The sequence below is a fragment of the Lolium rigidum genome, chromosome 2 (assembly GCF_022539505.1).
Source record: "Lolium rigidum isolate FL_2022 chromosome 2, APGP_CSIRO_Lrig_0.1, whole genome shotgun sequence".
Lineage (NCBI taxonomy): Eukaryota > Viridiplantae > Streptophyta > Magnoliopsida > Poales > Poaceae > Lolium > Lolium rigidum.
The window spans coordinates 189638652-189651954 of NC_061509.1; the positions used below are offsets into that span (position 1 = coordinate 189638652).

A 13303-nucleotide genomic window follows, 5' to 3' on the forward strand; every position below is an offset into this window, starting at 1 on the left:
TACTCAAGAATAAGGAGATTCGGAAGCCCAAGATGTTATTAAGGAAAGTTAGAGTTGTAATAGAAAGTCTTATTTGTAATCTTACGGGATGAGTTTGAAACCTTCCCGGACTTTGTAACTTGTACAACACGAATCCCTCGGCTCCGCCTCCTATATAAGGGGGAGTCGAGGGACGCGAGATCATCGAATCATTGTCTACAAACCCTAGTTTTCATAATCGTCGAGTACTTTTCGGCTGAAACCTTCGAGATCTACTTGCCCTCTACTTCCAACTAAACCATAGCCTACAATCCATAGGCATTGACAAGTTAATACCTTGTCAATGAGTTCTCTGTGAAGCACCGACCTCTGAATGCGAGAGAGTTGTTCAATCTGAGACACTCAAGCCTTAGAGCCACTGTTGAGAGGGCCTTTGCTGCATTGAACAGGTTCAAGGTCCTTGACCAAAAGCCGTTCCACACGTTTGCCACTCAGGTAAAGCTGGTCCTTGCTTGATGCATTCTTCACAACTGGATCCTAGGTTGGGGCGAGGATGAGTTCTTCGAAGAGGTTGTCACTTTTGATGAAGTGGAGACCGGCCATGGCGTGGACGCATGCGACAATGATGCCTGGAAGGTGAAGAGGCAAGAGTGGGCAGACGCAATGTGGGAAGCCAGAGGCAACACCACCATCTGAGAAGAAGTGAAGAAGTGAATAAGAAGTGAAGAAGAAGTGAAGAAAAAGAAGAAGAACCCCCCTATGATCCCCTGTTTCTCTAACCCCTTTTCTATCCCCGTATGTTGAACGACCCCGTTATGATAAACTGCAATTCGTAGTAGCTAGGGCATTCGTAGTAGCTAGGGATGATTTCGTGAACAGCTATGCTTCGTAATTTTGCAACTATCATGAACTATGATTTATGCGTGATGGGAGGTGAGAGCATGGTAAGGCTACCCGTCGTAGAGAAGAGGTAACCTTAGGCATGTCTGGATGGTACCAAACAGGCCTAATATCATCTCCATCATGATTTGGGCTTGGCTGCAGGTAAACAAACAGAAAGTCCTTTTTGACCCAGCCGATGCAGCCCGACCTACCAAACAATAGACCAATTTCGATTTGTGGCTCGTTCTGGACGCGTAAGTGTGCTTGCACCGCTGCACCAGTGAGGCACGAATCAGGCTAAGGCAACCAAACGCGTCCATAGTAACCTCGTATGTGTATTGCTAGATGTCTATAGGGGATTTATTATGGAAAACACTTCATTGCCTCCGGAGGATCGCTGGCGTCGCTGCCTCCGGCTCGCGCGAGCGACACGCGTCCATCCGCGTGGAGGAAACAATCTTATCCTCTCGCCCCATCGTCCTCCTCCACACACCCCTGTTTCTCTCTCTCTCTCTCTCTCTGTATCCCTTCCGAGCTCGCGCCGCCGTAAAATCCATCCGCCCACCGCCGCCGAATCCAGCTGCACGTCGCCAGCAGCGCTGCTCCACACGCACATCACCTCCTACCGCCCCCTCCCCGGCTCGTGCGGCCTCCAACGAGGTCAACTTCGCAGTCGGCAGCTGATGAGGATGCCATGGCGTGCAGAGTGGCCACGAGAACCGCTGGATCCTGCAAGTGGCGCTGGCAGCGGTGCTGGTGGGAGGCGCTGCTCCCATGGGCGGCCGAACCTGCTCCCACGCTTGGCGAGCGGCTGTCGTAGCTCCCACGGGCGGAGGCGTCGCTGCTGCAGCTTGTCGCTCATCCCGCCGCTGTCCCCACTCCTTAGAGCTGCATAGTGCGGTCGGCAGTGCTGCCAACGCCGGCCTTTTGTGCTACCAACATCGACCGGCGATGTTGCAAACGGTGGTTGTTTGTGCTATCGACGGCGAGTCAGCGACCGGCGGCGCTGCAAATAGCCGCCGCCGGAGCTGCAAGTGGCGTTGTCGGGGGCTGCAAGTGATTCCGGCAGTGCTGCAAGTGGCATTGCTGGGGGCTGCAACTGATTCCGGCGGTGCTGCAAATGGCCGCCGCCGGAGCTGCAAGCGGCGTTGCTGGGGGCTGCAAATACCCGCCGCCGGAACTGCAAGGGATTCCGACGGTGCTGCAAATGGCGCCGCCGGAGCTGCAAGCGATTCTGACTGTGCTGCAAATGGCAGCCGCTCGAGCTGCAAGCGATTCCGGCGGAGCTGCAAATGAAGGGTGGTGGAGCTGCAATCGTCCACCCCAAGTGCTGCAAGGGAGCAACACTGGTTGGATGGGCATCTTCTCCGACGACGACGTTGCAGGCGGTGCTGCTCCTCAAAGACGAGAGACACCACGTGCATGCGGGGGCGCTGCTGCTGCCATGGAAGTGTTGGTGCTGGTAGCGGGGACGATGGGCGCTTCAAGCCAGGGTTGCAAGCTCGAAGCCAGGGGGTACAGACTTCGCCGGCGGTGGTGCCGGTGCAGGCGGAGTTCGGGAGGGCGGTGTAGCCGGCGCGGCTGGAGTTCAGGAGGATGGGGCGGGCAGATCCCCTTCGTGGGATGGTTTTCTTTTTCTTTTGTTTGTGGGGTATGGTCCACTTGGACACGTGTCAAACGCTGGACTCGGAGGTTCGGCTGCTTCCAGCCTCCGGAGGATTCTCAGCGCTTTCCATTTATTATAGCTAGTGCTGGGATAAATGCCTCCTTAAAAGAAGGATAATCGTCTTTGCTAGATGTAGACTTGTAGTTGACAAAAGCATTCCACTAATAACAAGTCAAGGAACAGCTAGCTGGAAGTATCACGCGGCCAACCGCGCCAGGGCCTCGCCAGCGTGCTCCCCTGTGGACTGCCGAAGCCGGCGGTAGTCGTCGTAGCCAAAAGTCCTGAACCGGCGGTGCCGCCCGGCGGTGACGAACGCGTCCGGCGCGCGCACCACGTCGTCCTTGGGCGCCAGCAGGAAGAGCGCGATGGAGACGCGCGGCACCGCCGCCACGCACTGCACGCGGTGCCTCACGTTGTGGAGCTCCCCGTTGCTCCACGCCTGCACCACACACGACGCCAGCGGTCGATCGGTCAAACGCAAAGGACAGATGAAGATAATTCGGTGGCTGTGCCGTTGTACTGTACCGTGGCGACGTCTCCGAGGTTGACGAGGAAGGTGCCCGGGAGGGGATCCACGGGCGCGAACTCGCCGGTGACCGGGTCTGCCACCTCGAGGCCGCCGACGCAGTCGTCCTCGTGGAGCACGGTGAGGAAGCCCGAGTCCGTGTGGACCTGCACGCCGGCCTTCCCCACGGCGTCCGGCGTGTAGTTGTACCTGTTGATGCGGAACTGGCACGGCCAGTCCTGGAACGAGCGGTCCGCCTCCTCCTCCAGGCCGAGGCTCGCGGCCAGCTTTGCCGCGACGTCCATGATCAGCTCGTGCGTCTTCTCCGCGTACCTCCTAATGGTCTCACTGCGCACAAGAACCGTTCGAAGTGGTACACGAATCTCGTAACGTCAGATATCAATAAATCAAGCTGATCATTTGCGGTTACATGTGCTCCACCTGATGTGCGGCGGCGCGTCGAGGGAGGCGCAGAAGGCGTCGACGTCGGCGGGGGACGCGGCGTCGTAGAGCCCGAACGCCTCGTACAGCGGGTTGGTCTCGCTCGGCGCGACGTAGCCGCTGCCGGAGATCACGTCGGCGTTGCGGCGCTTGGCGTCGTCGGGGAGGTCGAAGAGGGCGCGCACGGCGGTCTTCATGTCGTCCTGGAGCGCGCGCGGCACGCCGTGGCCGGTCACCCGGAAGCAACCCAGGCGGCGGGCCGCGTCCCGCAGCCGCGCGGCCTCCTCCGGCGACGCGAGCCGCAGGTCGATCATCGGGATCTCCGTCATCTTTGCTGCCGCTGCTGCCTTGGATCGTGTCGTGTGGCGCGCCAGGTTTTATGCACACGATTTGTGTGTGCACGCCATGGCGGGCGGGGACAGTGTACTGACTTCACGCTGGGTTTTGTCGGGAGCAAAACGATGGATATCGTGAGAGGAGCGTTTGCACGCACATGGCAGCTTGAAAGTTGAAACGTGCGCGATGACGACAATAGGGGCGCCTCGTTTGGTAGCCTGCAGCTCAGCATCAAGCCAGCAATTTCCGGTTCGTTTGGTTGCCTGGACCGAGCCGCGTTGTTGCAGAAATCGGTTCTCAAAGCAGCGTCGGGCCAGGTCCTGGAGGAACGTCCGGTTCGGCAGTTTTCAGTGGTGCGAGCAAATCTCCACGGTGGCTGATGCAAAAGGGAATCTTCGGCGCACGCGCGGAAACGAGAATGGAGATGGCGGGAGTTGTGGCGCGCATCGGCGAAAAGCGAAAAGGGGACGGGAAGGATTCCGTCACCTCCCGCCGCGCCCCATGGCCTGTTTCTACCCCCTCCTCCACTGTCCCCCCAAATTTCGAGCTCCTCCTCCCGTCGGCAAGCATGTAAGATGCGTAAGCATCTCCGGTCGGCGACGGTTGCAGCGGTGGCGGCGGCGGCGAGTACATCTGGGCTGCTTTATCTACTTCCTGGTGCAGCGCATCTTCACCTCTGACGATGACTGTAAGGCATCCCTTATCCCGGTACCGCGGTAATGTTTAGATCTAGGTTAGGAGTAGTCAGATCTTGTCTAGGGTTTGTTCTTGTAGCAGGGGTTAGTTTGGATTATGGTGAGCTATCATGATCTTGCTAGGGTTCAACATTTCCGGTTACTAGTTTGTCCCAAAGTGCTCACCTACCATGATCTTGCAAGGATTTGTGATATTAACAGTTGCAATGAACTGCTTGTCTGATTTAGGATGATTATTGATATGTTTTTATGCTATTCACATGTCTTTGCTTCCAAGTAGATTCACGTTATATGTACTATGATGTGTGTAGGACTCCTTCTGTGATGACTTTAGCCAGTCGTTTGTCTGCGTTGGGGACTCTCAGATCCCTTTCGTAAGTTCCCGATTCACATCCCGCCTATGACTCCAACGTAGCGGTCACCTCTCTGCCTGTGTCTGATCTGGTGGCTCAGGTAGCGGCAGAGGTCGCGGCTAGGTTGGCCACCACAAAGAAGAACAAGAACCACAGGGAAGCGCAGAGGGTCTTGAAGACCGGGCAGAAAGGGACTGGCACCATGAAATGGCTTCCATTCATGTCCACCTTTGTGTTGGAGAAGATGTGCGGCTTGATCCAGACTGGGGTGAGAACTGACAAAGGATTCAAGGAAGTCCATCTGAATGCTGTGGCGAAGGGCCTGTTTGACCACTGTGGTGTCTCTATGTGCTCGACTCAGTTGTACAACCACCTGAGGAAGTGGAGGCAGAGGTGGCTCACCATTAGCAGGCTCCACGATTTAAGCGGGGCTCAGTGGTGCGAAGATACCAAATGCATCATCCTTGAGGGCGAGCACTACTGCGGGCTCATCACGGTGAGCACCTCACTAACTCTTTTGATCAACCACTAGGAGAACTAACATTATTGTCCCTTCATAACGTAGGATCACCCAAAGGACGCGGAGTTCCTGAATGTGCCCATTGCCAACTACGACAGGATGCATACCATCTTCTCTTTCGGCCTCTCCACCGGCAAGTACGCCATGGGATCCAGTGAGCCCCTAGGCTCGGCTGCAGCAAATCCTACGCCTGAGGATGGTGAAACCCAGGAGTCCGACACGGTCAACCTCAATGGGGCACCTGAGAAGGCTGCCGACGCGCCTGGGAAGGTGACCGTCGGCAAGAGGAAGAGAGGCGTCTTCGCCGACGACGAGCTGGTGGCCTTCACCAACATGATTGTTGCTGTGAAGGACATCGCACAGGCCATCAGGGACAACAAGCCCACGGACATGCACCCTGACCTGTACAATGCAGTCATGGACATGCTTGGCTTCGCCGAGGATGATCTCATGGCCACCCTGAGCCACCTCGTCGACCACAAGGCCCAGGGTTCCAGCTTCGTCGGCATGATCGAGCCACACCGCGTCCTCTAGCTGAGGAACTACCTTGGCAAGTACCACTCAAATGTGCAGTGGTGCCCTTGAGGGGGTGGTTCAGGGATGCATGCATGGACCTGGTGGTGGTGGTGATGATGATGATGATGATGATGATGATGATGATGATGATGATGATGATGATATAAATTCTGGCAGCAGCTAGGGATGAAAAACATTTGATGGCCCCCTTTTGTAACTATGATAAGGGGGTATATACTAACCCCTCATGTGATGGTGAACTTGCGGTGTTAGGATGACACCCACTTTTGTTGTGGTGGTAGGATGACACCATGGTAGTGTAGGATGAACTTGTGATCCACTTTTGGAATGATCATCATGCCCCTGTTAGTTTATCATTTGTTGTCAACACTTGTGTTGTTCTATTGTTTTTTTTTCTGAATTGCTTCATGGTTGTGATCGATTATTTGTTCTTCTTATGTCGGGCTAGTGGTATGTGGTGTTCCGCGAACGGGTTCGAGGAATCTACGGCTCATGGAGGGTGTGTCAAGACCAGGTCAGTGGCCACTCCAACAACAGCTACCAAGGTATGAAACATTGGAGGAGGCACATCAAGAGTATCTCACCTTCCTGGAAGAGGAGTTACTGGAAGATCAGACCATCGATGAGGCAGTGCCATTAGCACAGCTGCCGCCGGAGGAAGTACATGTTCTACAAGGAGCACCGCCGGAGGTACGTCCCAGTCGGGTCAAAGATTACATCATCGCCTTCCTCATCGCGGTGATTGTGAGGATCTTGTTCTTCTGAGTGCTGTCTGATCGTATGTAACATGCTATGGTATGGTAATCTCACCCTATTTGAATTGTGAGAATGACATGTAACTGTGATTTGAGCAACCAAACAGGTGATTTCTGTTTTTCTGCGTGCAAGTTGGGCTAAAAACGAGCAACCAAACGATGGGGTTTGGCTTCCTTCTCCCGCGCATAAAAGACCGCATAGGCTACCAAACGACCCGTTTCATGATCCATGGCCGTTCGCGACACGCAGGAAGACCCATCTCGCTAGCGCAGTGGTGGGCTACCAAAACGCGCCTTAGAGCAATAAGTAAGGTACGATGTCTGGTCCGTGTCTTCGCAACGGACAAGGCGAGCGATGATCCACGGAGCTTCCAAACAGAGCACAAGGGTCAAGAACAAGAACTCCTTTCGATCAGGAAGACTCCGATGGCAACAAGTCTCTACTAGGTACCCATCCCATCATCATCATTCACATTCATCATTACCTACCAACCAAAGAAAAAGGCACAAAAATGCAGTACATATCCATTCATCATCAACCAAATGAATTTCCATGAGACAACTTCGACAAGATACTACACAAAAATTCGTCCTACCCACGTTACACGTATCAGTTCCGTGATGTGTACGATGCACATCATGCAATATTTACATTCAAATGCCATAGTGATCCTTAGCCCGTGAACATCCCTGGTCAGTGTCTAATTCAGTTTTTCCAAGTGTAGTCAGACCGAAATCCTCTGTACTGCCAAGCTATGCCACCTTGTACTTAGTGACCATATTAGTAGCTGAAAAGCAGGCGACTCCAAACAGCACCACAGCTACAACAAAAACTGCAGATGACATATGATATCCGTGGTAAGGCATACAACTAGATGAAGTGTTGCGGTGCCAGGAAAGCAAGACACTGGTTTGCAATGTTGAGATAGATGTGAATAGCTTACCAGCAATGGTGCCAATGAACAGCAAAGCAAGGCGGCGCCGTACCAACCATGGAAGCTCTGTTTCGAGATTACAATGCAGTTCAAAAGAACGCCCTTGTTTTTTGTTCAAATGTCCATCTGATCGCTCCAGTTCGGATATAGGGAACTCCACACCAGCAACAGAATTACCCTGTAAATCTTTTAGTTCAACTTTAATCTTGGGAGGTACTGCACCCCAATCTATCTCAATTGCTCCAAAATTTGGTTGACCTGATAGATACAGCAACAGAACACCAACCCATAAGGAGTTCAAACACAAACCAAAGAACAACAGAAAATTAATAAGATAGGGGGTGAAACTTCATAGTACTAAGTTCACATGATTCATGGTGAAGTTTTAGCATTAAACTGCAGCTTTTGGAAGGAAAAAAAAAACTAGTGAAGATACCAGTACTAAATATGCAAATCGGGCAAACAAAGGAACATAATCCTGTTACAGCAGTAACTGAATAGAACCTTCGTATCGTCATATCATCATAAGCAAGGAAATTCATGTAGGACAAAATTCTAGAACATATCCTACAGTAACTGATTCTTAGGGGGACATGCCAACGTGATATTCTAAGGAAATGAAAGCTTACCATACGAGCATGATTTGTGACGGCAATTAGGGTTGAAGACTCGCATGGGGGTTGGTGTTAGCCAAGCCAGGAGTCTCATAACAGACTGAAATATTGCTGGAACGGAATTCTCGACGGATTGGGTAAGACCACTTGAGGTAATATCATACAATGGATATTGAGCGCCACAGTCAAAACGAGCGATTTCTCCAAAATGAACATCACCGCTGATAAATAATACACCATTTCTCTGCATATAGTCAGCACAAGTTCCTTAACAAGTAATAAACAGTAAGACCAACGTTCATTTTAGATGACATTGTAGAATCTTAGAAAAAAATCCACCACCTCTTCATAGGAAGAGGAAGTTTAAAGCTTTACAATGTACTACAATGACATCTGTCAGCAAACTGGGCAACATTTTTTTCTACTATTAGAATACTTCACATAAGTCAAAAATAAAAAACTGTGAAATATGACAGCCACTTAATTTAGTAAATGTGCCAAACATGGATTGTTTTTAAGTAAAGTAATAGTAAGCAACCTTACTGCTATCGATCAGTCGAAACAGACGTTCTCTCTCCCTTGGAAAGCGCGCCCAGGACTCCACATAGAATAAAGGTCCAGTTGTGGCAGAAAGATTGGACACTACCTGCATTATAATTACGTTATTTACGACTATTTCGATTAAAACTGAAACATATAACATAAGTGACTAGGAATAGGATCTTCTACAGTCATTCAGCAGCTGCCAAACAGGTGAAAGATCATAATCTTCAAATTCTCTAAACAAAGCAATCATAAATGCCGGTAGCTTTTGCTTGTATGCTATCACCTGCCATAAAATTTTGTTAAGATGTCTACAAAGATTACTCCTTGTACCTCACTAAGTTTCTGTATGTTTCTAATGCTTTTATACACATCAAAAGTTGGCAACATGGTTTCACTATGGCAAGTCATGATCCTAGGCCAGATTTGCATTTAGCAATATGCTATATCCACTTCTATCGGAAGAAGATCATCATACACAGCCACCAGAATTTACTCTTGTGTCTATTTTAAGGACCGGGGAGAGAATATATACCTGAATTGAAGATCCAATGATGGTGATCTCTGACGGAGGACCGTGCAGCTCCCTCTCCAACCACTGCCACTGAGGATCTCCAAGTATAGTTCCATCACTTAAGAGCGGATCTCTGTGATATCTAGTGTCTAACATAATTACCTGTAATAAAGTATTATTGTATGAACATCTAGTGCACATAAAATTAATGATGAAACAGAATTTGCAAATACAGTGGTTCAGTTTGGTGATTTTGACTGATAGATGGCCATATTAGAGCACATACCAGCCGTCAACAACTCAAAATTTATGTGTGTTGCTCATAACATCTGCTAGGTTGCTACTTTATACTGGTTGTGAACTCAATAGGTGCAGTGTGTTTAACTGTGTGGTGAGCTGGTGAACTTAACAACAACAAACATATAGCAATATGTAAACCAAAAGAAACATCAAACAAATCAGAATTTACACAGTACCAAGTTGTTACCCTACTGTGAATTCACAATTTGGTACAAACCTTGGACATCATTTACTACAAAATCATCAATTACAAAGGAGCACATGGTACAGACTGGAAAGGTCACCAACACCTTTATGTACACGGTACACCTATGGAGGGATAATATTTGAACAATTTGACGCACACAAATCTAAAAAATTGCAGAGAAAGTTGCACATGGTATAATAGGCTCTACCTTCACCCGTTTTCCTTCAGGACCATACATGTATGAGGCATAAACACCAGCTTGTTTCCTCCTAAATAAACAAGAGAGATGGAGTACTATCAGGTTTTTGATGGCCTACAACTGTAGGTGTGAAGATCATGAAACCTATGCAGGAATGTTTAGTCAAAGAAGATCTGAATATTCTACGAGAAAACAGATTACCAAGATACATCATAAAGAATAAACAAAAAAGAACGCATACTAGAGTAGCATAATTTATAAAGCAATGACCTCATGGTGAAAGAACATCAAGAATGCATAATTAACTCAAGTATCCGTGCATTTATACCGTGAACTATCTTCAGCTTCATCCAAGAAATCTAACATAAGCCTTTGACTAAATACTTTCCCACTATATTCCTTTCCTGCATCATTCAATCCGTAATCATGGTCATCCCATGTTCCAATCACCTGCAAATTATAGCGAATGATAGTGATACCAGGTCCTCAATGTTGCAAGAATCTTCATGTGCTCAGCAGGTACGAATACTGTCAACATAGCATCGAGCAGTAAAATGAACAAGCACTATTCTGTGTCGTCCTACCGGCTACCGCTCAGTTGTAGCATAAAATTGACTCCTCCGCAGCCATGGACTGCCATCAACATATCTGCATTTCATGATATTGGGCAAAGCCAGTGCGGCAGTGCATGTTGGATTTTGTGATAATGATAATACACCCACAAACCCCCAAGAAACCCCCCCACCCAGCTCCAACAACCATTTTGGACTTCCAGACACAGAGACCAAACAAAACAGTGGCCTTTTTAACCCTCTAGAGAAACAAAATCTCACAAGACACTGAAGTCAAGTCACTACCAACAAAAGAGGCTGCCATCAAGAAACAGAGCAGCCAGGAACTGATCCGACCCTAAAGAAAGAAAAGCTACCAGTATCGACGACCTGCTAACCGAGCACACAAGCAATTGACTATAGCTAGCAATTCAATGTGGCAAACGATCCCGGAGCTCACCTGGGCCGTCTCCCTCAGCTTGGCGTACCCCGGAACGGCCTTGCCCAGCTCGTACTTCCTCCGCAGCTCCTCCTCCGTCGCCGGGTAGAACCGCGGCAGGTTCCTCCATGGCCCCACCGTCCGCTCCCGCCCGAACACCCGGGACGGGCGCTTGTTGTCCCCGTAGACGTTGTCCCCGAGCCAGATGAAGACCTGCGGGTCGAACCCCAAGATAGCTTCCCACACGGGCTGCAGGGCAAGAACAGCAAAGGAACCCCCATCAGCTCCACTCAAGCAAATCGAAGAAGGTCAAGAGCAGGCGATACGATGGGAGTTCCGTCGAGCACCTGAGGCGCGCTCTGGTTCGCGCAGGAGCCGAATGCGATCCTGGACACCACAGCGGTGGCGTTGGGCGGCGCGCCGAGGGAGGGGACGACGAGGAGGAGAACGAAGAGGGGGACGAGCCGGGAGCTGGCCATTGATGCGAGCGAGCGAGCTTGGAGGTGGAGAGCGGAGAAGAAATGGTGGGAGTTGGGAGGAGAGGTGGAGATATTCCAATTCCCAAGGCGGAATTTTTATTTTTATTTTTGTGAGCTGAAGATCGACGGATCCTTCGTGGTGATACGTGTGGCGTGGTAAAGGGCGCTGGTGGCAGGCGGAAGAAGAAACAGCTCGATGACCATGACTTCTCTCCATTTGTTTTCTTTGTTTGAGAACATGTCCTCTCAATTTGGTTTTAAGATGTAAAAGGTGTAGACATATATATTTGTAACCTTTTATTGGATCACGATACATGCACACACACAAATCATCACGTCTTCGCACATCAGTAACTACCTATGTTAAAGCTGAGTAGCTGGAAAATACATCCATAGATGGCAAGCACCTCATACATCTAAACAGATTCGTAGTAATTTAGAAAAGGTTAAAATCATTTTTTTGAAAATTTAATTTCGCTCCTTGGTGCATATGCTCCCTCTACTAAAATATTATATTTTGAAATGTAAAAAAAAATCGATAAAAAGTTCTACATGTACATCTTCAAAATATATGTGTGTTCATCAAGTTTCGCGAGAAACCAATATTTTGTGGGGTCTATGTAAGAAAGAGAAATTTTATCTTCTCAAAAGCCTTATTTTTAGCATTGAACTTTGTCTTTTTTACACACACCGCACGGCAAGTTAATTTTTCATGAAACGACTTTATGAGCGCGTAGCACGTGAAGATGTACGTGCGAATTTTTTGTTTCAATTTTTCAAAAAATTCAAAATATGTGTAACATGCGCTTTCAAAAATAGAGAGAGCATGTGCTCATATGTGCTGAAACACTACTGTCTCTTTTTTTCAAAATCAAAGATGATCAAATATTATACTTGTGTAAAAATATTTCACGATAAAATTACTATAATTGTATCCGGGGTAAAAAAGACAAAATCGAACAACCTCGTATGTACTATTCACGCAATATTCATCATAAACTTGTCTTTTTTTAATCTAGGATACCATGGGAATCATTTTAGGCCCAAACAAAGTTATACGAGTACAATACTTAATCATCTTTTGTTTCTAGAGGATTTGGAATTTTTCAATACTTAAAGTTACTAGGAATTTTGGGATTTGTCGGTGCATAGCACCTATGTGCCAAAAAAAATCGCGTCGTCCCTGGGAGCTTTAATCTTAGCTATCCAGGTTAATGTAGATCTGTAAATTTGTACACATCTACAGTCCCTCATATCTGCATGATCGTTGAATCCCGAGGGTTTGGTCAAAAGGGCAAGCAGTTGTTAAAGCGGTGCGCTGGAGCCCACGCCCTCCTTCCCATTGCTTTAACCTTCCACAAAAACCACCTAGCTTCCTCATGCCCTATCCATCCCAGTGCTTTTCTCTGCCCTCCCCTCTTCACATCCCCGCATAGGCCGGCACAAGCTTATTCATGGGTATTCAGCTGAATACCATTATTTTTTGCAACAAAAAATTTGGTACTGTTCATTCCACTGTCTAGCTATCCCATGATACCATTCGGCTCCAGCTTTAGGTAGTTCAGTCTCGCTCCAGTTAAAATCTGAATCCAAACTGAACTATGTCCAGATTCCAAACTAGCAAATCAGCAATTGGTCTTTCAATTAAAATTAGATATTGATAGGTAGGCTTCTGTAACAAACTCTGAACCTTTGATGTTTTTTGCATTGGATATTTTTGGCTTTGAATACCATTGTAATTATGATGTGCCCGCCCATGCATCCCCGCGACCCAGAACAAGGAGAGACATCGAGCCATGGACTGTCTCACACTGGTGGTGGCCAAGGAGATGATGATGGAGCCAACTATTGAAACAAGGAACGTAGTGTCTCA

At 48.8% G+C, this 13303-nt stretch overlaps 2 protein-coding genes across 2 annotated transcripts; both read right to left on the reverse strand.

Moving 5' to 3' along the window:
• Positions 1-2723: 2723 nt before the first annotated feature.
• Positions 2724-3802, reverse strand: LOC124687863 (2-oxoglutarate-dependent dioxygenase DAO-like). Its single transcript, XM_047221594.1, has 3 exons — positions 3474-3802; positions 3053-3380; positions 2724-2966 (listed from the first exon to the last, which is right to left on the reverse strand). Exons 1-3 carry the CDS (start codon positions 3800-3802, stop codon positions 2724-2726), a joined length of 900 nt encoding a protein of 299 aa, XP_047077550.1.
• Positions 3803-7480: 3678 nt separating this feature from the next.
• Positions 7481-11565, reverse strand: LOC124692738 (the record flags this gene model as incomplete). Its single annotated transcript, XM_047226166.1, is given in 9 exon segments — positions 7481-7502; positions 7614-7862; positions 8234-8462; positions 8757-8864; positions 9297-9437; positions 9971-10031; positions 10290-10411; positions 10973-11200; positions 11299-11565. Coding segments are annotated over 9 exon segments (1292 nt in total), but the record flags the coding sequence as incomplete, so codon positions are not given.
• Positions 11566-13303: the final 1738 nt, after the last annotated feature.